Here is a 24224-nt window from a genome sequence, read left to right as displayed (position 1 = left end):
TGAAAGGTATCCCTGGGTGGCTCAGAGGTTTAGCACCTGCCTTTGGCCCAGGGCATGATCCTGGGGTCCCGGGATCAAGTCCCACATCGGGCTCCCTGCATGGAGCCTGCTTCTCCCTCTGCCTGTGTCTCTGCCTCTCTCTCTCTCCACGTCTCTCATGAATAAATAAATAAAATCTTAAAAAAAAGAAAAAAGAAAAAATAGTTCCTGAAGGACTGGAAATTGTACTTAAAATCTATTAATGTGCATCAAATTATACATAAAATATAGAAATAGAATTTCTGCTCTCAAAGTAGTTTGAGAGTAGTTTCAGTTTTTGAAAAAAGAAAATATATGAAAATACTAGGAAAATGCTAAAATAAAGACCACTTGCAACTTCAGCTGGACCCAGATATTTAATGTGGCAGAACTGAAAATAACCTACAGCAGAAGTCCTGGGTTTTAGTCTCCACTCATCCACTGTCTGACTGCATGACTTGACTTTTTTGATTTCAGTTTTCTGTAAGAGTAAGTTTAATGAGATGTGTTTTCTTTATAGTATCTTCCTTCTTTAGTAATCTATGCCCCCAGATATGAAAAATATTAGCATTCACAGGCCTCAGAGACCTGTAACATCTTAACATCATCAGAGAGCAGTTATTGAGGGCTTACCATCTGTCCCTGTCCCTGTTCCCATGTCCTCCAGGTCCCTTCTTGCTGTTTCTATTATCGTTCATATGAATTAAAATCCCAAATCCTTTTCCCTAACAGAAATGCTTTCTTCCCAAGCCCATTGCTAGCAAGGATAGTTAATTAGCTCCAACACATTATGGGTAGAGTCATACAGGGAATTGTGGCAACATCTGCTTTGTTTGTTCCAGGGAATCTGTGTAAAATAAACAGGAGGAGTTACTGTTACTAAGCATGAATAACAGATTTCAATTTGTCAAAAAAAAATTTCAATTTGTCTGAAGTATTTTATACTATTTTTTTGTTATTATTCTCCCTGGCAAGACCAAGCCAAAGAAAATGTAAAAAGTGAGCAGGTCCTGGGTCCCTGACCATTGAAGGGCCTCCTTCTGCACATCACATTGTGAAGGAATGGTCACAAGGATTGACTTGGAGGGGTGGGAGTGAAAAAGATTGGAACTCTTGATTTTGTGATTTTTTTTAAAGATTTTATTTTTTTTAAGATTATTTATTTATTCATGAGAGACACAAAGAGAGACAGAGAGAAGCAGGCTCCATGAAGGGAGCCCAATGTGGGACTCAATCCAGGTCTCCAGGATCAAGCCCTGGGCAGAAGGCAGTGCTAAACAGCTGAGCCACCCAGCCTACTCCCCAAAAAAAGATTTTTTTTTTAATTTTTTTTTTTTAATTTATTTATGATAGTCACAGAGAGAGAGAGAGGCAGAGACACAGGCAGAGGGAGAAGCAGGCTCCATGCACCGGGAGCCTGACGTGGGACTCGATCCCGGGTCTCCAGGATCGCGCCCTGGGCCAAAGGCAGGCGCTAAACCACTGCGCCACCCAGGGATCCCCCAAAAAAAGATTTTGAGAGAGAGAATGGGTGGGGGGAGGGCAGAGGGAGAAGCAGATGCAGGACTCAATCCCAGGACCCTGGAATCATGACCAGAGCCAAAATCAAGAGTTGGACATTTAACCAACCAAGCTACTCAGGGGCCAAAGATTTTATTTCTAAGTAATCTCTACACTCAACACGGGGTTTGAATTTACAACCCCAAGATCAAGAGTCACATGCTCCATCAACTTAGCCAGCCAAGCAGCCCAATGTGCATGTGAATCTTGATCTTGCGGTCATGTGTTCAAGCCCCACTGAGCAGGGAACCTGATAGGGGGTGAGGGTGGGGCTCAATCCCAGGACCCAGGGATCATGACCAGAGCTGAAGGCAGATGCTTAACTGACTGAGACACCCAGGTGACCCAACTCAAGATATTTGAAGATAGGTGAATGTGTGAGGAGAGGGTACAAGAATTGGGAGAGACAAAGGTGATTCTCAGGCTTTCATATGCCTGGAGAATATTGTGGAGGTGAGAGTAAAGTGATGTATTCAATGTCCTCTCAGGTTCATTTCAGCCTAGGGTTGTGGTTTCTAAATTTTCCTTCTTCCTAGCCTAATTGTCTCTTAAAAGTACAAAGGAAAAAAAACAGGTAAAAAATGTTTGAATGTTTCTTTTTTTAAAAAAATATTTTTTATTTATTCATGAGAGACACACAGAGAGAGAGAGAGAGAGAGAGAGAGGCAGAGACACAGGCAGAGGAAGAAGCAGGCTCCATGCAGGGAGCCTGATGTAGGACTCGATCCCGGGTCTCCAGGATTACGCCCTGGGCCAAAGGTGGGCGCCAAACCGCTGAGCCATCCAAGGATCCCCCACAATGTTTATTTCTTTATACTGAGGTATACTAGCATAAACTGCATACTTAAATGTGCAGCTTGATGAATTTTACATATGTATGTAATAATCATCAGCAAGTACTAGTATAATCATCACCAAGATCAAGATATAGAAATTTCTGGGTACCTGGCTGGCTCAGTGGGTGGAACATGCAACTCTTGATCTCTGGGTTGTAGGTTCAATCCCCACGTTGGGTGTAGAGATTACTTAAAAATAAAATCTGTAAAGGGGCAAGCACCTGGTTGGCTCACTCTTCTTTTTTTTTTTGGTTGGCTCACTCTTAAGGAGCATGCAACTCTTGATCTCAGGGTGGTGAGTTTAGTATATGTGCTGCCGAAATGAGCACAAGGGTGGTGAGTTTGAGCCATCTTGAGTATAGAAATTACTAAAAGTAATTTTTTATTTTTTAAATATATATATATATACACACACACATACATGAACATACGTAGAAATTTCTTGCACACCAGGGGTGTTTGCAGGGCTCAGTCTGTTAAACATCTGCCTTTGGCTTGGGTCATGATCCTGGGGTCCTGGGATTGAGCCCTGAGTTGTGCCAGGCTCCCTGCTAAGTGGGGAGTCTGCTGCTCTCTCTGCCCTTCCCCCTACTCGTTTTCTCTCTCTCTCTCAAATAAATAAATAAAATATTTTAAAAAGAAAAAGAAATTTTCTTTTTTTTTTGAAAAAGAAATTTTCTGAACACCAGAAGCCTCCATTATTCTCCTAGTTAGTAACCAGTTAGCAAAGCAGTTAGTTAAATGACTTATTATTTTTTTTTAAGATTTTATTTATTTGACAGAGAGAGAGCACAAGCAGGGTGAGCAGCACAGGGAAAGGGAGAAGCAGGCTTCCCACCGAGCAGGGAACCTGATGTGGGGCTTGATCCCAGGACCCTGGGATCACGACTTGAGAGGCAGATGCTTAACCGACTGAGCCACTCAGGCACCCCAATACAGTGACTTCTATTACTATGATATTGGGATATAAGATATGTATTTGGTCTTTGTCCTGGTTCTTGACACAAAAGCTCCTAAGACTCTTATACTTTTCTAAGGGATAATGGTGAGAAGCAATCTTTTATTATTTATCAGTAATTCTCAATCAAACCTGAGTTTATGTTAATGGGGTGACTCAAGATGGTTCCTTAGATACCTTCAGGATGGTTCCTTGGATATAAGAGAAACCAACCATGTGATGCCAGGTTTGGAACTTTCAGCCTTAATTTCTCAACCTCTGGGAAAGGAAAAAAGGATGGGGATTGAATTAATTACCAAAAGTTAATGATTTTTTTTAACTTTAAAAATATTTTGAGAGAGAGAGCATGAACAGGAGGGATTGATAGAAGGGGGAGGAAGAAGCAGATTCCAGAGCAGGGAGACCCCAGGACCATGACCCAAGCTAAAGGCAGACACCTAACTGACTAAGCCACCCAGGCGCCCCAAAGAATAATGATTTAATGAATCATGCCTTCATAATGTAACCTCCACGTAAAACCTAAACTATGGGGTTTAGAGAACTTCCAAGTTGTTGAATATATCCACATGCTATGAGGGTAGTGTACCCCAAACTCCATAGGGAAAGAATCTTCTGTGTTCAGGACCCTTCCAGACCTCACTCTTCATCTGGCTGCTCATTTGTATCTTTTATAATAGCCTTTATAATAAACTGTTAATAGTATTTATTTTCTTGAGTCCTGTGAGTCATTATAGCAAATTATCAAACCTAATGAAGTCATCATGGGAACTGTCAATTTATCTACTATTGATTGACATTTTTAATAGATTTTATTTATTTATTTGAGAGAGAAAGAGAACGAGCAGTGGAGAAAGGCAGAGGCAGAGGGATAAAGAGAGAGGCGGACTCCCTACTGAGCAGGGAGCCCAACGTGGGGCTCGATCCCAGGACCCAAAGATAAGGCAGATGTTTAACCAACTGAGCCACCCAGGTGTCCCTATTGATTGACATATGAACTATTTCCCATTTGTAGCTGCTATGAATAAAACTGATTATTCTTTTGCCTTTTGGTGACCATAAACACTCATTTCTGTTGTTATAATCAGAAGTTGAAGTTTTGGATTATAAAGTACACGTACTCAGCTATAGTAGGTACTGTCATAGATTTTTCCAAATTGTACTAATTTACATGCTCACTAGTAATGTATGAAAGTTCCAGTCATTCTGCCTCCTTACCAATCCTTGGTATCATCAACAGGTTTGGGGGTTTTATTTTTGGTATCACTGGTCTTCTTTTTTTTTTAATATATTATTTATTTATTTATTTATTTATTTATTTATTTATTTATTTATTTATTTATTTATTTATTTATTAGAGAGAGAGCAAGCATGAGTGGGAGGGGCAGAGGGAGAGAGAATCTCAAGCAGACTCCACACTGAGCGAGGAGCCCAACATGGGGCTGATCCTACAACCCAGAGATCATGACCTGAGCTGAAGTCAAGAGTTGGACACTCAACCAACTGAGCCACCCTTGTACCCCCACACAATTGTTCTTAAAAGAGTGATGATACTGTGATACCTGGGTGCGTGAGTAGTAGGTTAAGTGTCTGATTCTTGCTTTCTCCTCAGGTAGAGATCTCAAGGTAGTGAGATCAAGCCCCAGGTTGGGCTCAGTGGGAAGTCTGCCTGAGATTCTCTCTCTTCCTCTCTGTTTGCCCCTCCCCACCTGCATGCACATGCGTGTGCTCTCTCTCAAATAAATAAATACATGTTAATAAAATAAATAGGGATCCCTGGGTGGTGCAGCGGTTTGGCACCTGCCTTTGGCCCAGGGCACGATCCTGGAGACCCGGGATCGAATCCCACGTCGGGCTCCCGGTGCATGGAGCCTGCTTCTCCCTCTGCCTGTGTCTCTGCCTCTCTCTCTCTCTCTCTGTGTGTGACTATCATAAATAAATAAATAAATTTAAAATAAATAAATAAATAAATAAATAAATAAATAAATAAATAAATAAAATAAATAAAGGCAATTGTGGATTTTTAAACTTCCCGGTGAATCTTCATTCCACAGAAATTATAAGCTCTGTTGGGAAGTGCATTTGGGGCTAGTTCCTGGGATGCCAAGATAAAGCGTACTAACCTTAAGGATGAGGCTGAAGCCTCTGACTGGGCAATACCATGTGCAGCCTGGCATGAGCCTAGAGATTCTCAAAGGAATTCCAGATTCTTGCCCAATGGGCTCCTGGGTCATCAAGGGCATTGTGAGGCAAGACAGAACTGGAACAATAGGCTTAAAAAGGAAACTGAACCACTTCTGACCCATTCACTCTGTGCATGTCTCTGAAGGGATAGGCCTGATGAAGTAAGATGGGGCTGCCTTTCCCAAGGTGGCATTAGAAATTAGTGGCAGTGCCCACTTGGGATGGCAGAGGACCCTGTCTCAATCTGGTCTTTGTTTTGGTGTGGAAAACAAATCCAAATCTTGTAGGCAGAGCTTCGGATGGGTCAACAGAGCTCCCTGGAGGTATGAGGTCTGAAGCAACCATCATCAGGTAACTGGGCACTAGAGCCCGAGGACAGTCAACCCCAAGCAAGAGCATCCTGCTTCCTCAAAGAGTTTCTGTGCCTGAGGAAAGTGGAAGCCAGCGCAAATTCCTACAGGATCTTCTGAAAATGGAGGCAAGGGTGATCCTGAAGAAGCCCCGTTATCTAACTGACCGACAAGCAACATCCACTCTACTCTCTTCTCTGTGGTTCAGAGTTTCACCCCATCTGCCCTCATGGAGATGCAACCAGGGTCCCCAGGGAGAGGCAGGCAGGGGTCCTGTCCTCAATTTAGGACTGCATGGGAGACATACAAAACATAACTTAAGGCATGAGACCTATTTCATAAAGCACAAAAGGCAGTGTGGCCGGTAGGTCGTGAGAATCTGAAGGTCGTAGCTGAGGGAAAGCTCACTTGAGGGGCTGTTACGGTTAGGGCAGGAGAGATGGTTAGGCGGGGGAGGTGGCCAGCAGGGAGGCATGACTGCGTGGAGAATGGAGCCCGTGGGCTCCCCAGGGATGGGAAGGAGGCGGCCAGAGCCCTGGGGAGCATCCTGGGCTGGTAATGCCAGGCAGGGCAGAAACGCTGCGGAGGGCAAGTCTGGCCAGGCGGGCGTGGACCCTAAGCCGGACTCCACCTTGCGAGGGTGGAGGAAGGAGGTCCTGCCTCCGGGCATAGAGTACAGCCCACGGTGTCAGCGCTCCGTTTCCGATAGGTTCGGGGAAAGTGCGGCGCTCAGTAAGAGATAACCAGTGGCAGCTGCCGGGTAAAGGCGTGTGCCGGGAGGAATTCCTAACCGGAGCGAGGATAGCCGTCCTCACTTCCGGGTGCCTGCGGACGGGCAGGCGGGGATCCGCGGTCCACGGCAGAACGCAGATTCCTTCGACCCCGGGTCTTCCACCTCAGCGGCCATCTGACGACCGTTGGAAATGCGCGGGCGGCAGCCAAACAACTGCCGCGAACTCTCCACTCGCAGGCCCTAAACCCCACCCCTGAAGGCCCGGCAGCGTCGCCGTGGCGACATGCTGCGGAGTGCGGCTGCGCAAGGGTGACGGAGCGCGGGCGAAGGGGAGGGGGTGTTTTGGTTCTCGCCGCTCGCCGTCCTTTCAGACTCAATTCGTCTGAGAGCTGCTCGTTTCTTCCTCCCCGGCCCTTTCCCTTTCCCGACCCCTGCCCTCCCTCCCTCCTTTCTCTCTGCTTGCCTCCCCGGGTCCGGGCCATTTTCCGGGCCAGGCGCACAAAAGTGCGCGGCCCCGGGGCCCAGTATATGACCCGCCGTCTTGCTAACCCTAGCTACCCCCGCCCCATGTGGCTGCGGGGCCGCTGCGGCGCTGCCCACTATGGCCCGGAAAGCAGTTAGCAGGAAGCGGAAAGCGCCCGCCTCGCCAGGAGCTGGGAGCGACGCTCAGTGCCCGCAGGTGAGGGCTGAGAGGCCTGGACCCGGGTTCTACCGCCGAGGCACCTAGAGCGGGGGAGGGTTCTAAGATCAGGAAACCGGAACCCGGGGACCAAGGTTTGTAGTCAGAGATGGGGCAGGAGTGGGGCCCCAGCCTGTAGGGTCAGGGCCGGGCCCGGCCCTCAGGGATTCAGAGAAGAGCAGAAAGGCCAGAGCAATCAGGAGCTAAAGGGAAACTTGGAACAGGGCCTATTCCAGGGAAGCCCTGCAGCCGGTCGTGGGGCTTGAGAAGAAGCTACAATCTTGTCCTTGGCGGAAGGGAAACCAACGTCGATGGGAATCAGGAACAAAACCTCCCAGAAGATACTGGGAGACCGTAAAGTCCCCCTTCCGGGACCTCGGGAAGCGGAGATGATTGCGTGCTTTATATGGGAAATAGGTTTCCCTGACCTGGGCTTTTTGCCTCTTGGATCGGTATAAAAAACAGCAGTTCTCAGGTATCATCCCTATAACGCCCTTGTTGAACGCGTTTCATACTCTGATTTCCCGTGCCTCCTACTCCCTTAGTGTTTGATTTTTCGCGATTCCTCAACGGCCTGGAGCGCGGGCCTGGTGACAGGGGGGTGGCCCTGATTGCGTGTCCCTGGAAGGCGTGGGACCCCAGTCTGCCCCCAGCTGCACTCTCCATGCTCCACGGGGAGTACAGACTGAGAGGGGAGACGGTGCGTGGGTAGAGATGCAGCTCAGGTCGGTATAGTAATTATTTGGTCCTTCGTTCCCTTCCTTATCAAGGATAGCTTTAGGGACTCTGAATCCTTTGCTCCTAACAGGCCTGGTAAACCTTTTGACCTCTTTTCTGCTTCCTTTCCCTTGTCTTTCAGTCCTTGTTTCTCATACGTAGGTTTGACTGAGTAGCATCTTTTCAGTGTTGGAAGAGTTAAACTGGACTTTTCTGTATTGAGATTCCTGTTCTGTTGTATGTCAATCCTGCGGGATGAATTCTTGGTGATTTCTCTGATACAGGAGGATCCCTTGTTCTGAACAAAGGTGGCCAAAGCCCTAATTTCTAATATTGCTTTCCACAGTTTGGCTGGGATCATTCACTTCACAAAAGGAAAAGACTCCCCCCAGTGAAGAGATCCTTAGTGTACTACTTGAAGAACCGAGAAGTCAGGCTTCAGAATGAAACCAACTATTCTCGAGTGCTGCATGGCTATGCAGCACAGCAACTTCCCAGTCTCCTGAAGGAAAGAGAGTTTCACCTTGGGACCCTTAATAAAGTGTTTGCATCTCAGTGGCTGAATCATAGGCAAGTGGTGTGTGGCACAAAATGCAACACGGTAAGTGTCTAGGGGGTAAATGAACCTTATTCTAGGACCTGGATACATTTTGGCTCCACATGCTCTAAAACCTTTCACTGCTCATTTTCCCCATTGGTTTCTTTTGGGAGGAGATTGGCTCACTCTGCTTTCCATCCCCTTCCTATCTGCTGAAAACTTCTTCCTCTCTTTATGTCCCTTTTCCCATTTCCTCATTTCTTTCTTGATAAATCTTCAGAGGAGTCTATTTCTTTAGGCCTCTTGCCATACAGCTGTTACACTGATTTTAGGGTTTCTTTAGCCTCACTTTTTTATGTTGCTTTAAGTCAAGGACCTCAGAGGAAAGATTTAGGAAGGAATGATGCTCAGGAAACATAATAGTGGGAACCTAGTTCTTATCTGCTAGGCTAAGGGCACATATAAAAATATTTAAAATGAGGGGATCCCTGGGTGGCTCAGCGGTTCAGCGCCTGCCTTTGGCCCAGCGCGTGATCCTGGAATCCCGGGATCGAGTCCTGCATCGGGTTCCCTGCATGGAGACTGCTTCTCCCTCGGCCTGTGTCTCTGTCTCTGTCTCTCTCTCTGTCTATCATGAATAAATAAATAAAATTTAAAAATATATATTTAAAATTACATTTGGCGGGTACCTGGGTGGCTCAGTTGGTTAAGCATCCGACTCTCAGTTTCAGCTCAGGTCATGATCAGGGTCGTGAGATGGAGCCCTGTGTTGGGTTCCATGATCTGCACAGAGTCTGCATGAGATTCCCTGTCTCCTTCTGCCCCGCCTGCTCATGCTCTTGCACTCTCTCTCTAAAATAAATCTTAAAAAAATAAATAAATAAAATAGCACTTGGCAAAATCACCCTCCCCGAACATTTTTGAGTAGAATCTAAAGATATATTTCCTTTAAGAAAGGTCACAAAAGGTATGTTTGGTGGTTTCAGGTTGCGAATGTTTGTTCTTTGCAAAGTAGCCTCCTGAAAAGGATTCAAGAAAGAAAAAATAAGTATTATATGGAGAGGGGAGTGTTTTTGTGCAGAATAACTTAGAAAACAGTTATAAGTGAATGAAGGGAAAAATTTATCAGTAAGCTATATAATCACAATTATAGGAATAGATAAAATACATCAATCCATGATTGGATATTGCAGATATAATGGGAACAGAAGAACACAAGTATCATGATGTTAGAGGAATGGTGAGAGGCAGGGCCTGGAGGTGGGAAATGATTCCTGATGAAGCATGAGAAAGGATGGAATGTAGGCCCAGCTGCTCTCTGTTTTACCTTACCCTGGGTGAATACATGAGTAATGTCATGATGGCTGGGTAAATTCACCTTAAACAGAAACACATCTTGGATTAGTTGAAAGAGAGAAGGTTGGTCTAGATCAAGAGTGTTTTAATTACTAATTACTAGAGGTGTTTATTTTTCAAGATTGTATTTATTGGGGGATCCCTGGGTGGCGCAGCGGTTTGGCGCCTGCCTTTGGCCCAGGGCGCGATCCTGGAGACTCGGGATCGAATCCCATATCGGGCTCCCGGTGCATGGAGCCTCCTTCTCCCTCTGCCTATGTCTCTGCCTCTCTCTCTCTCTCTGTGTGACTATCACAAATAAATAAAAATTAAAAAAAAAAAGATTGTATTTATTTATTCAACAGAGAGCACAGATAGAGGGAGTAGGAGGGAGAGGGAGAAGCAGGCTCTCTGCTGAGCAGGGAGCACAATGCTGGGTGTGATCTCAGGATCCTGGGATCATGACCTGAGCCCAAGGCAGAGCTTAACCAACTGAGCCACTCAGGTGCCCCAAAGTGTTTGTTTATAAAGGACCTAGGCAAAGATTTAAACATGAGTTTTAAGGAAGGAAATAATAATCATGGTAGTTGAGGCCCAGTTCTCATTTCCTCTTGTGTTGAAGGTTGCTGCTTATACAGAAGCCTTTCAAAACTAAATAGTGGTGGCAAGCTCCTACAAAACTTCCTTTTCCTATTCTCTAAGGCCACTCATGGTTTAAGGGAATAATCATCATCACTTGGAGTAGAAAGTCTCCCATTTGGAGGAATTCATTCCACTCTCTGTATATACCTTTATTGTATTTTGCCCAGCAAATGTTGAATTATAAACTAAGTTAATCATAGTCTCCTTCTTAAATTTATTGACCCTATTTTGGAGGTTTGTATAATGTTAAGTAATAATTTACTGTTAATATCTATCTCTGTCTGTTTCCTCATAACCTAGTGTGTTTAATTAAGTAAGGACCTGTTTTTATAATTTGTGTTATTTGCTTAGCTTCCAGAACCAAAGCAGGGAACCAGAAACTCAGCTCTTTGAACTTGATGACATTTAACAATGATTCCCTTATCTGTGCCTTTGTTTTCCCATCTGTAACGTGGGAGTGGTTAATATCCAGTGCTGAGAAGGTGGCTGTGCACATCTTGGAAAATACTTGAAGTTATCTTCCTTATGCAAAAGTAGTAGTGGTGATAATGAATATAAAACTTTCTCCAAAAAAAAAAAAAAAAAACTTTCTCCAGTGCTCTTTGCATTCCCTGGGACTTCCCTCAGTTTGAAAGAAAGGAAAATTAAACAATTAGAATTATCTTTGGATAATATGTGAAGATTTGGGGGAAAGAAGAGTTTGTACTGGATTCTCAATAATAAATTAAGTTTTTATGTGTTGAAATTTTGTTGTCAATGAAGCAGTTTTACTGTACTAAGTACGAAAAGTATACTACAACCATTTTATCCTGAAATAGTCTGTTAATATACCTGCAGGTTAGAAACTGTTTTTGTCTTGGGTGCTGTTGGTAATCATTAGCATTCAACTGAATGTACCTGCTAAAAAAGGCAGGTCATTTCCCAGTTAACTAGCTTGCAATAGTTTTGAAACCTCTGCTGAGGTATTAGAAAATCCTTATTTGAAAAAAGCAGCAGGTAAACCCTTTTTTTTTTCTTTTTTTAAGATTTTATTTATTTATTCATGAGAGACACGGAGAGAGAGGCAGAGACACAGGCAGAGGGAGAAGCAGTCTCCATGCAGGGAACCCAATGCAGGACTCCATCTCAGGACCCCAGAATCACGACCTGAGCCAAAGGCAGATGCTCAACCACTGAACCAGCCAGATGCCCCTGCAAAAAATTGTTTTAAATATATTTAAAAGAGATAAAATCTGTAGATTGTGAGATGCTCAGATGTGATCCAGAGGATTAATCAAAATTGATACTGATGTCTTGAAATCTGGATAACTGGCAGGATGGCAAGAGGAAGCAATATTGAACAGATTTGAAAAGAAAATGAGTTTAGTTTTGTGTTTTCACTTAGTTGAAATTTAAAAGAGGGGTAAAGATTGAAGTTAGTGATTTGGGGATAGTCATCTATATATAAGGGATTTTTAAAAAATACATGTATAAGGGATTATTGACATTAATGTACTACCATGGGAGAGAGGATAGAGAAGTCATTTTTAAGTTCCATAAACCTTTTCTAAAATTGAAAAAATTTTATTCTGTGTATTTTCTGAGCACAATGTGGGGAGACTGGTATGGGGAGCAGTCCATAGTTTTACATTTTCAAAAAAGAGTACTGTGAGCCAGAAATGGATAAGAACCACTGATACTGGGATGCCTGGGTGGCTCAGCGGCTCAGGGCACGATCCTGGGGTCTGGGATTGAGTCCCACATCAGGCTCCCTGCAGGGAGCCTACTTCTCCCTCCGCCTGTGTCTCTGCCTCTCTCTGTGTGTCTCTCATGAATAAATAAATAAAATCTTAAAAAAAAAAAATCTGATATTGAAAGGGTAGCTAAAGATAGAACCTTGAAGCAGGAAGGTCAGAGGAGAACTAGGAGGGGTATTTTAGGGCACCTGGCTGGCTCAGTCAGAAGAACATACAACTCTTGATCTCAGGTTCCTGAGTTTGAGCCCTACATTGAGTATAGAGATTACTTAAATAAAAAAAAATTTTTTAAAGGAAAGGGAGGGGGCAGCCCAGGTGGCTCAGCGGTTTAGTGCTGCCTTCAGCCCAGGGCCTGATCCTGGAGACCCGGGATCCAGTCCCACGTTGGGCTCCCTGCATGGAGTCTGTTTCTCCCTCTGCCTGTGTCTCTGCCCCTCTCTCTCTCTCTCTCTCTCTCTCTCTCATTAATAAATAAAACCTCTTTAAAAAATAAAATAAGGGATCTCTGGGTGGTGCAGCGGTTTGGCGCCTGCCTTTGGCCCAGGGCGTGATCCTGGAGACCTGGGATCGAATCCCATATCGGGCTCCCGGTGCATGGAGCCTGCTTCTCCCTCTTCCTGTGTCTCTGCCTCTCTCTCTCTCTCTCTGTGACTATCATAAATAAATAAAAATTAAAAAATAAAATAAAATAAAAAATAAAGGAAAGGGAATATTTTGAGAGGGGTTGGTTTGAAGAGAAAGATGGTGATACTGTGGTAATGTATGTAAAATTTAAGGTATGTGATTTTAGATTCTTATTTCTCATTTACTGATACCTTTCAGCCAAAGACTATCAGGGACTTAACATAGTAGATACAATTGCTTATTGGAGTTACAGAGAACCTGTACCTAAGGGAACCACAAGACCTCTCAGAAAGAAGGTGTATAGAAAGGACTTAACTGAGGGCGATTTGGGGGAATGCTTAAGGAAATGGGACTTTCACAGGAAAATTTCCTGTAAAATTATTTTTACCAAGATATCAAGGCCTAGCTGATAGTACCAGGCTAATTCCTAGTTGTCAGGGCTGCTTTCTTTTTTCTCACCACTTCCCAAAGTAATGGTCAGAGGAATACTACTGACTTCACAGATAGATTTGGTGGATTATAATTTTTTTAAATTTTTATTTATTTATGATAGTCACACAGAGAGAGAGAGAGAGAGAGGCAGAGACATAGGCAGAGGGAGAAGCAGGCTCCATGCACCAGGAGCCCGACGTGGGATTCGATCCTGGGTCTCCAGGATCACGCCCTGGACCAAAGGCAGGTGCTAAACCGCTGCGCCACCCTGGGATCCCGATTTGGTGGATTATAATGAAGCAAAAAGCTGGCACCAGCCTAGCCCAGTTGGTAGAGCATGTGACTCTTGATCTCAGGGTTGTAAGTTTGAGCCTCACATTGGGTATGGAGATTACTTAAAACTGAAGTTAAAACAAAATTGAAGCAAACAAAATGAGTTTGGGTTGTGATTTGCTGTTAGATGGGAGGAAAAAGTTTTGAGGAGCCTAATTTGGGTGTGGGGGAAGAATGGTAGACTTGAGGGTTAAGAAAATAACTGTAGGGGGATCCCTGGGTGGCGCAGTGGTTTGGCGCCTGCCTTTGGCCCAGGGCGCGATCCTGGAGACCCTAGATCGAATCCCACGTCAGGCTCCCAGTGCATGGAGCCTGCTTCTCCCTCTGCCTATGTCTCTGCCTCTCTCTCTCTCTGTCTCTCTGTGTGTGACTATCATAAATAAATTAAAAAAAAAAAAAAAGAAAATAACTGTAATGTTGTCCCTAAGTTTACATATGCAGATTCCTGAAATGATAAAAGCAGAATATGAAATCTAGTTTGAGATAGAGGGAAACAAAATACGGTTAAGTGTGGGAGTTTTGCTCTGACCAGATCTTTAATTCGTGCTCCCTCATTTTACTGTTTTATTTCCCCAAAAGGATTACACCCTTTTAAAAGATACATGTATGTATGTATTTTTAAATTTTATTTATTTATTTATTTATTTATTTATTTATTTATTTGAGAGCAAGCATGAGTGGTGGGGGGAAGAGAGACAGAGGCAGACTCCCAGCGGAGTACGGAGCCTGACACGGAGCTCCATCCCAGAAACCTGGGATCACGACCTGAGCTAAAGGCAGATGCTTAACCAACTGAGTCACTCAAGCAACCCTAGAAGATATTTTTAACTGCTTTCAGAATTCCTTGGACCCAGCCAGGTGTATAGCATACTTACCTGTATCATTCATTTTTGTTTCATAGTTAGATAGTAACTTGCAAATTAGCCATTTTTTAAATGACATGTTTATTTTTCGCTTAGTAGAAAATGTTCAGATTTATCCCAGAATTAGTCTTTATGTTATTTTCAGAATATTTGACTCTTTTATTTATTTTTTTAATAGATTTTATTTATTTGAGAGAGAGAATGAGCGGAAGGGAGGGCAGAGGGAGAGGTAGAAGCAGGCTTCCCACTGAGCAGGGAGCCCAAAGCAAGAGGCTTAATCCCAGGACCCAGAGAGCATGACCTGAATTGAAGGCAGTTGCTTAACCCACTGAACCACCCAGGCACTCCTCAGAATATTTGACTCTCTTAGAGATTTTATTTTATTTATTTTATTTTATCTTATTTTATTTTATTTATTTTATTTTATTTTATTTATTTATGGAGAGAGATTTTAGATGTACAAATGATAGAATTACTATGCTGATTCTGGGCTCCATTTATCATTAACTCTGTGCCTGTGGACAAGCCCCAGATACCTTCTTCTAAGTCTTTCTTCTCTCACCTTTAAAATAATTGGAGAGAGTAGTACCTGTCCAGTAGAGTCATGAACAGAATTAAGTAAAATGTTGGTTAGCACAGCGTCTAAAAATTGTGTTTAGTAAATTGTTGATATAATTAATGGTGGCAGTGAAGGAGGAGGAGAAGTAGTGGCAGTAGTTTGATGGTTCTAGACTTTGTGTATTTCTGGCAATGCCTGGGTGGCTCAGTGGTTGAGTGTCTGCCTTCTGCCCAGGGCATGACCCTGGAGTCCAACATCAGGGTCCCTGCATGATGGCTGCTTCTCTCTCTGCCTATGTCTCTGCCTCTCTCTCTCTGTATCTTTCATGAATGAATAAATAAATAAACTAAAAAAAAAAGTGTATTTCTGGCCAGATTGAGGTATGCTTAGGGTAAATAGTGAGCATTTTCTGTATCTTATTTATGGCTTCTTTCTGTATGCCAGTTGTAATAATCCCAAGCAGCTTAAACACTTTTTAATAATTCATCTAGGGGCTTCTGAGTGGCTCAGTTGGTCAACTCTTTGCCTTTGGCCCAGGTCATGGTCCCAGGATCCAAGGATCGAGCCTGCTTTCAGGCTTCCCTTCTCAGCAAGGAGCCTACTTATCCTCCCTCTTGCCCTTCCACCCCCACTCATGTTCTCTTTCTCTCAAAAAAAAAAATCCTCTGTATTACATTTATTATTATATAATTATGTAAGGAAGTACAATTAGGAAATTATATTTACCTTCATTATAGAAAGTACAGATAAAAGCAAAATATTTTACTGTGTACAAATTAAATAAACCAGTTCTGATAAGGATGTGATGGAATAGATACATATATATACATTGCCACTAAAACCCTTTATTGACAGTATTTTGGCATCGTATTTCGGAAGTCTGGTAGATATTTTTTGTTGAATGAAGAGCCTAAAAATATTATACCCTTTGACCTAATATTTTCAGGGAATTTATCCAGAAGAAGAGAAGTCTTTTTTAACAAGATAATCATTGGAAGTTTTTTTTTGTTTGTTTGTTTGTTTTTTTTAATCATTGGAAGTTTTATCTAAATACTAACAAAAGCAGGGTGCCTGAGTGGTTCAGTTGGTTAAGTGGCTGCTCAGTGGGGTGTCTGCTTCACCCTCTCTGAGACCTCTTCCACTCCACCCTCTCTCCTACTTTCTTTCTCTCTCTCTCTCAAATGAATGAATAAAATCTTTTAAAAATAAGTAAAATTAAGATATTTATTTATTTGAGAGAGAGAACAGGGAGGAAGATGCAGAGGGAGATGAAGAAACAGACTCCCTACTGATCAGAGAACCCAAGGTGGGGCTTGATCCCAGAACCCTGGAATCATGACCTGGGCCTACAGCAGATGTTTAACCAACTGACCTATTCAGGAGGCCCAACATTCAAAGTATTTGATATGTTAAATGTAATGAGATGCAAAAAATTTTTTTAATTTATTTATTTTACTAATCTCTACACCCAGTACCAGGCTCGAACTCAAAACCTTGAGATTTGGGATGCCTGGGTAGCTCAGCAGTTAGACATCTGCCTTTAGCTCAGGGCATGGTCTAGGAGTCCTGGGATCAAGTCCCTCATCGGGCTCCTTGTAGAGCCTGCTTCTCCCTCTGCCTGTGTCTCTATCTCTCTCTGTGGGTCTCTCATGAATAAATAAATAAAGCTTAAAAAACAAAAACCCTGAGATTAAGAATTGCTCACTTCTGACTGAGCCTGCCGGCCACCCAACATACAAAATTCTACCTGTGCTTATTATAGCTATAATTATGCATGCATGTGGTTAAGGACTAAACAGGAACTTGACAAATGAAAAAACATTTGAAAAGAGAGAGGGGCCACCTGGCTGGCTCAATCAATGGAGCTTGCAATTCTGAATTTTAGGGTTATGAGTTTGAGCCCCATGTTGGGTATAGAGATTACTAAATAAATTTTTTTTTTTTTTTTTTTATGATAGAGAGAGAGAGAGAGAGGCAGAGACACAGGCAGAGGGAGAAGCAGGCTCCATGCACTGGGAGCCCGACGTGGGATTCGATCCCGGGTCTCCAGGATCACGCCCTGGGCCAAAGGCAGGCGCCAAACCGCTGCGCCACCCAGGGATCCCAATAAATTTTTTTTTAAAAGAGAAGCTTCTTTAAAAAGAGAAGCTGGAAATCCTTGGGTGGCTCAGTGGTTTAGCACCTGCCTTTGGCCCAGGGTGTGATCCTGGAGTCCCGGGATCGAGTCCCGCGTCAGGCTCCTGGCATGGAGCCTACTTCTCCCTCCTCCTGTGTCTCTGCGTCTCTCTCTCTGCCTCTCTCTCTGTCTGTCATAGATAGATAGATAGATAGATAGATAGATAGATAGATAGATAGATAGATCTTTAAAATAAATAAAAAGAGAAGCTTCTGATGGTCTGTCTTACATTTTTAAATTTCCATTATTATTGATAAAACATTCTTCATAAACTTGGTTTTTTAAATGTCACTTTACCAAGATGAATCTTGTTTTTTCTTAGCCTAAAACAATGGTGGAAGTGGCCTTTGCTCAGTTATCATTCATTTCTTGTCTACTGACAAAGATTGAACACTATTATATATTATACATCTTCTCTGGAGAGATAGAGTAAAATACAGTGGCATAAGATATATAATAAAAGGAGTTTCTTTTTTCTTTTTTTAAATATTTATTTATTTATTTGACAGCACAAGCAGGGGAAGCAGCAGGCAGAGGGAGAGGGAGAAGCAGGCTCCCCCCTGAGAAGGGACCCTGGGATCATGACCTGAGCCGAAGGCAGATGCCTAACCAATTGAGCCACCCAGACACATCAGAGTTTCCTTTATGAATCACACAAGGAATTTTTTGGAGCTCAAAATAATATCTAGAAGGGATCCCTGGGTGGCTCAGAGGTTTAGCACCTGCGTTCGGCCCAGGGCGTGATCCTGGAGTCCCGGGATCAAGTCCCACATCAGGCTCCCTGCATGGAGCCTGCTTCTCCCTCTCCCTGTGTCTCTGCCTCTCTTTATATGTCTCTCATGAATAAATAAATAAAATATTTAAAAATAATAATAATATCTAGAGAAAGATCTTTCTTCTCATGGGCAAGTACACAATCATATTGTCCTTAATTAAGTCTTTGTGCTATAATGCTCAGGAAGTAAAAGTGAAAAAAGGATTATGTAGTATTATCATTGTTTTAATACTGTTATTATTGAAAGCTTATAATCTTTTAATATACCAGATAAGTAATTAATATGTGACTACAGTCTCTCTTCTCTAGTAATTTGTAGTTTAGAGATAAGTAAGGCTCCCTGCTAATTCTGAGTAGATGGCTTTATACCTAAAAACGCTGTAGGGGAAGAAAAAGCTGAGAATATCTTGTATAGAAATTGTTTTCTTCTAAATAATCTGTACATCAATATTAGCATCTTTGAGTGCTATAAAAATCAATTTCTGTCTTCCATAGGAAGAAGTGAGGACTTGGGTAAAATTAGACTAGTAGGCCAGTTCTTTTATTTACATTTATTTATTTATTTATTTATTTATTTATTTATTTATTTATTTATTTATTTATTTATTTTCACTTATTTATTTTTTTAAAATAGGCTCCATGTCCAGCCTGGACCCCAACATAGGGCTTAAACTCACAACCCTGAGATCAAGACCTGAGCTGAGATCAAGAGTCAAACCCTCGGGGTGCCAGGGTGGCTCAGTGGTTGAGCAGATATCTGCCTTTGTCTCAGGTCGTGATCCCAGGGTCCTGGGATTGAGTCCTATATGGGACTCCCACAGGGAGTCTGCTTCTCTCCCTGTCTATGTCTCTGCCTCTCTCTGTGTGTCTCTCATGAATTAAAAAAAAAAAAAAAGTCACTCAACTGACTGTGCCATCCAGGCGTTCCTGTACCCTATACCCTATTTTTTCTGATTGGATGGTATTGCCTGGAATTAGGATATAGACTTTGTAATTATATAAATCCCAGAACCCTGAAATCAAAACCTGAGCTGAAGGCAGATGCTTAACCAACTAAGCCACCCAGGCACCCCTACTACATTTTTTTTTTTAAGTAAACTCTACTCCCAACAAGGGGCCAGAACTCAAGAGTTGAATGCTCTACTGACTATCACCCATCATTATTTCCTTAGTGTAAGTTCCTAAAATAACTGTAAAGTTTGTTTACACTTGTTAATTTTTGATACATATTGTCTAACCATTTTCCCTTGTTTTTCTTGGTCTTGACTCTCCTTTCCTCCTCTTCATCTTGGTTTGGGATAGGGAATGTATTCTGCTGCTTTGATTTCATTTGTCTTCCCTTTACTCCACTTTCAGCAGACTTAGGCTGTGCCTTTTTCTGTCTGACTCAGTATAGTTTACCTTGATGTCTGTGTGACCTGTGTGGATTTGCTTTCCTCTCTTCATTAGGCTCCAGCTAAAACACTTCGGAGTTTCAGAAACATTGTGAGCCCCTCCATTTTATTAAGCTGCCTTGATTTTTCTATGTATGCATATTTCATATATATATGAATATGAATGTGTATAGATATAGATATATACATACACATTAAACCTGCATTCAGAGATGTACTCTGTTGTCTTATATGCTTCCTGATTGTAAGGATTTTGCTTTCTTTGTTTTTCCTCTGTTTTAGGTTGTAGGTTTCAGGGAGCCATTGAGACTCAAACTAACCTTGCCATGCTGTTAGTTCCTGGCAGGGATCCCAGTAGGTTAGTGTAGAACAGCCCCATTCTAGGATTTGTTACAGAAGCTGCATGAAAGGTTGACCCCTTGTCAGAGTGCTTGGGGAGATATTCTGTGGCAGCTCATTCACATTCCTTTCCCTTCGTTTGAAAAAGCAAAAAGGTTCTGTCCTTCACATGGTGCTTTGTCATCCCTCTGCAAGAGTGAGGTTAGGGATAAACTCCTTGTTTCCTGGGCCCTCTAGAGACCCAGATATTACCAACTTTTTCATTTCCCTTGTATCAAATGTTTTTCAAGAGTAGATGAAACTACTGCACCATAGGAAATTAAACATTAGAATAGTGTATTACTATTAACTGTTACTTGTTAGACACCAATTCTGTGCCAAGCCCTGTGCCAGACACTTTATTAGATTCTTAGCAATCCTAGAGGCAGATATTATTCTAGTTTTATAGATAAAAAACAAGATTCGAAAAGGCTGGGGTGCCTGGGTGGCTCAGCAGATGAGCATCTGCCTTTGGCTCAAGGCGTGATCCAGGAGTCCCGGGATCGAGTCCCACATCAGGCTCCCTGCATGAAGCCTGCTTCTCCCTCTGCCTGTGTCTCTGCTTCTCTCTCTCTCTCTCTCTCTCTCTCATGAGTAAATAAATGAAATCTTAAAAAAAAAAAAAAAAGATTTGAAAAGGTTAACTGACTTGCCTAAGATCGCACAGCTAATAGATAGCAAATGTGGACTTCAAATCTAGATTTCTCCCAATCCCAGAACTAGAGAGACTGGACTTAACACTTTCTTGGACATGAATAGTTGAAACCTTTCTCCACACCTTTTCCAGATGGCATAAATGGAGCCCTGTTTTAAGACAAAGAAATGGAAAGAAAAAAAAAAAAAAGAGGAATGATCTGACACAGTAGACTAAAATAAGCTTTAGTCAGCCCTCAGATTTCATAGAAGAAACTTGGATCTTTCTAGATTGCAGGTCACTTTATTCCTATAACTTATCAAATTCATTGCCTTTATTATACAGAGCAGATTCTCTCTACATCAGTGTTTCTCTAGCTTCAGTGTACCTGGAGATCTTGGGAAACTCCAGTTTCTGATTTAATAGGTCTAGGGTAGGGCCTGAGATTCTTGGGTTCTAACAGGTTCTCCAGTGCACCTTTGAATAGCAAGGGTCTAGACCAGTAATTGTTAAACAGAGGCAGTCATCAGATTCACCTGGAGATCCTTTGGGGAAAAAGTTTTTTAGGCCCCAAAAGTCAGAAATTTCTAATTGGAGGAGTTTTAGCGTAGGCCTGGAAATTGTTTTTGTTTTATAGTTTGTTTTGTTTTTGTTTTCAAAGATTTTATTTATTTGGTAGAGAGAGAGAGAGAGAGCAAGCAAGCACACACAGAAGCAGGGAGAGTGGCAGAGGAAGAGGGAGAAGTGGGCTCTCCATTGAGCAGGGAGTCTGATGCTGGGCTAAATCCCAGGACCCCCGGGATCACGACCTGAGATGAAGGCAAATGCTTAACTGAGCCACCCAGGCGCCTGTTTTATAGTTTTTCTCTAAGAAAGAAAATTCCTGGGCAGCCCTGGTGGCTCAGTGGTTTAGTGCTGCCTTCAGTCCAGGGCCTGATCCGGGAGACCTGGGATCGAGTCCCACATGAGGCTCCCTGCATGGAGCCTGCTTCTCCCTCTGCCTGTCTTCTCTCTCTCTCTCTGGCTCTCGCTCTCGCTCTGTATCTCTCATGAATAAATAAAGAAAATCTTTAAAAAAAAAAAAGAAAACTCCTCAAGTTATTGTGATAATCAGTTTGGGAATCTAGTCTAGAAGGTAACATGTTATAGATGCATTATCCCACAAAACCACAAAGGTATAAGTGGGTAGTTAACTTTGTTTCATTAAACATTTGAGGGGCTGTGTTGTATAGAGATCATTTGCTTAGAAGAGTGAGAAACCCACTAATGTTTATTAAAAAGGTATAGTTCAGGACGCCTGGGTTGCTCAGTGGTTTGGCACCTGCCTTCGGCCCAGGGCGTGATCCTGGAGACCCGGGATCGAGTCCTGGGTCGGGTTCCCTGCATGGAGCCTGCTTCTCTCTCTGCCTCTCTCTGTCTGTGTCTCTCATGCATAAATAAATAAAATCTTTGAAAAAATTAAAAAATAAAAAGGGATAGTTCACAAACCCCAAGTGCAGGAAGTATCCCTGGATCTCAGCATGAAACAGAGCTAGAAACTGGAAAGCCGGGCAGCCCCGGTGGTGCAGCGGTTTGGCGCTGCCTGCAGCCTAGGGCATGATCCTGGAGACCCTGGATCGAGTCCCACGTCAGGCTCCCTGCATGGAGCCTGCTTCTCCCTCTGCCTGTGTCGCTGCCTCTCTCTCTCTCTGTGTCTCTATGGATAAATAAATAAATAATCTTAAAAAAAAAAAAGAAAAGAAAAAAGAAACTGGAAAGCCATTAGAAACTAAAGATGTGGGGACCTGGGTGGCTCAGTGGTTGAGTATCTGCCTTGGGCTTAGGACGTGATCCCGGGGTCCTAGAATTGAGTCCTGCATCGGGCTCCCCACAGAGAGCCTGCTTCTCCCTCTGCCCATGTCTCTGTCTCTCTCTGTGTGTCTCTCATGAATAAATAAAATCTTCAAACAAACAAAAAACTAAGGACGTCCATACTCTCTCTCTTCTGACTGGCTTTGGTAGAAATTAGCCATCCAGACAGTTTGGTCTAGTGCCACTAAGCCAGTTTCACATTCCTGAGAGAATTTGATCAGTCCAATATAGCCTCTGGACTGCTTCTCCCCGAGCCAGGAAGCCACATCTGGACAGTTCTCTGATCTGAAGATCTGGGCTTATATCAGACAGACACCTACTCAGCCCTCCTCTGAGTGCAGGAATGTGAGGTCCCCCTAAAATTCTTGGGCAACCTCCCTGAAAGGTGTCTTCTATAAATGCTTACTATATAGCTTTGCTTTGTTTTTGTTTTTTAAGATTTTATTTTATTTATTTATTCATGAGAGACACATGGAGAGAGGCAGAGAGAGAAGCAGGCTCCTTGCAGGGAGCCTGATGTGGAATTCTGTCCCGGGACCAGGATCAGGCTCTGAGCCAAAGGCAGAGGCTCAACCGCTGAGCCACTTAGGCGTCCCTAGCTTTGCATTGTTGAGGCAGGATTATAGAATAAAATAATATAAACCCCCAGCTCTTTGAATTGGGAGGGTGTTATTAGGTTACTGGGGGAGAAAGACAAAGATTTTTTTTTTTAAGATTGATTGATTGATTGGTTTGTGAGAGACACGGAGAGAGACAGAGACACAGGCCAAGAGAGAAGCAGGCTCTTTGCAGGCAGATGCTTAACCACTGAGCCACCCAGGTGTCCCACAGTAAAGATTTTAAAGCAGTGTGATATAGGCTGAAGTTGTGGGTAAAGAACTATCTGGGAAACCTACAACAAAAAAACTTAACCAGCCTGGATATTTAGAGAATATTCAGAGAACACATGTCTAAACTGAATCATGAAAGATTAAGTACATACTGGCCAAGTATAGAAAGGGTGGGGGATGTCTGGGTGGTTCAGTTGGTTAAGCGCCTGCCTCCCACTCAGGTGGTGATCACAAGGTCCTGGGATTGAGCCCTGCCTTGGGCTCCCTGCTCAGTGGGGACTCTACTTCTTCCCCTCTCTCTCTGCCCCTCCCCCACCCTTCTTTTTCTTTTTTTCTCTCTCTCTGTCTCTCTTAAATAAATAAAAACTTTAAAAGAAAAAAAAAAGAAAAGGGGAAAACATTTCTGGCATTGTGACCAGCATGAGCATGAAACAAAATAATTCTATTTCATTGAAGATTTTGGTGTGAATAATAGTTAATAAGCTGCTATTTCTAGAGCATGGTTCTGTGGCAGGATATAAAGCTAGAGAGGTTGAGGCCAGATTGAGGAGTCTTGATGCTGTGATGAGTTTTTTTGTTTGTTTGTTTGTTTGTTTGTTTGTTTATGAGAGACACACACAGAAAGAGGCAGAGACATAGGCAGAGGGAGGAACAGGCTCCCTGTGGGGAACCTGATGCAGGACTGGATCCCGGGACCCCAGGATCACGCCCTGAGCCTAAGGCAGATACTCAACCACTGAGCCATCCAGGCGTCCCAGGAGTTTAGATTTAAGATTTATTTGTTTATTGGGGTGCCTAGGTGATTTCATTTGGTTAAGCATCTGACTCTTGCTTTCAGCTCAAGAGGTAATCTCATGAGTTGTGGGATCCAGCCCCATGTCAGGCTCTTTGCTCAGTGGGAAGTCTGCTCGAAAGATTATATCTGGGGCTCCTGGATAGCTCAGTCAGTTAAGCATCTGCCTTTAGCTTGGGTCATGATTCCAGGGTCCTGGGATCAAGCCCTGCGTCAGGGCTCCCTGTTGAATGGGAAGTCTGCTTTTCCCTCTCCTTCTGCCCCTACTCTCTTCTCCTGTGCGCTCTCTCTCCTCTCAA

At 43.1% G+C, this 24224-nt stretch overlaps 1 protein-coding gene and 1 long non-coding RNA gene across 4 annotated transcripts in view; one reads left to right on the top strand and one right to left on the bottom strand.

Moving 5' to 3' along the window:
• Nucleotides 1-213: 213 nt before the first annotated feature.
• Nucleotides 214-6920, bottom strand: LOC111098083. Its single transcript, XR_005366930.1, has 4 exons — nt 5493-6920; nt 3550-3630; nt 652-865; nt 214-499 (listed from the first exon to the last, which is right to left on the bottom strand). It is a non-coding gene; the product is annotated as an uncharacterized LOC111098083 (long non-coding RNA).
• The window catches only part of DCAF12 (DDB1 and CUL4 associated factor 12), a 34782-nt gene continuing 16216 nt past the window's right edge, over nt 5659-24224 (top strand). Inside the window, exons 1-2 of one of the 3 annotated variants that reach the window (XM_038552648.1) lie at nt 5659-5876; nt 8379-8633. In XM_038552648.1, coding sequence (XP_038408576.1) covers nt 5853-5876; nt 8379-8633 — 279 coding nt within the window. In that variant the 5' untranslated portion in view covers nt 5659-5852. Of the gene's footprint in view, nt 6032-6934; nt 7316-8378; nt 8634-24224 lie in introns of those variants that run through there. The other 2 variants (XM_038552649.1, XM_038552647.1) reach the window with 2 other exon arrangements.

The sequence above is a fragment of the Canis lupus genome, chromosome 11 (assembly GCF_011100685.1).
Source record: "Canis lupus familiaris isolate Mischka breed German Shepherd chromosome 11, alternate assembly UU_Cfam_GSD_1.0, whole genome shotgun sequence".
Lineage (NCBI taxonomy): Eukaryota > Metazoa > Chordata > Mammalia > Carnivora > Canidae > Canis > Canis lupus.
Note: the sequence above shows the minus strand (reverse complement) of the source record. Positions and strands in the feature narration are given on the sequence as shown.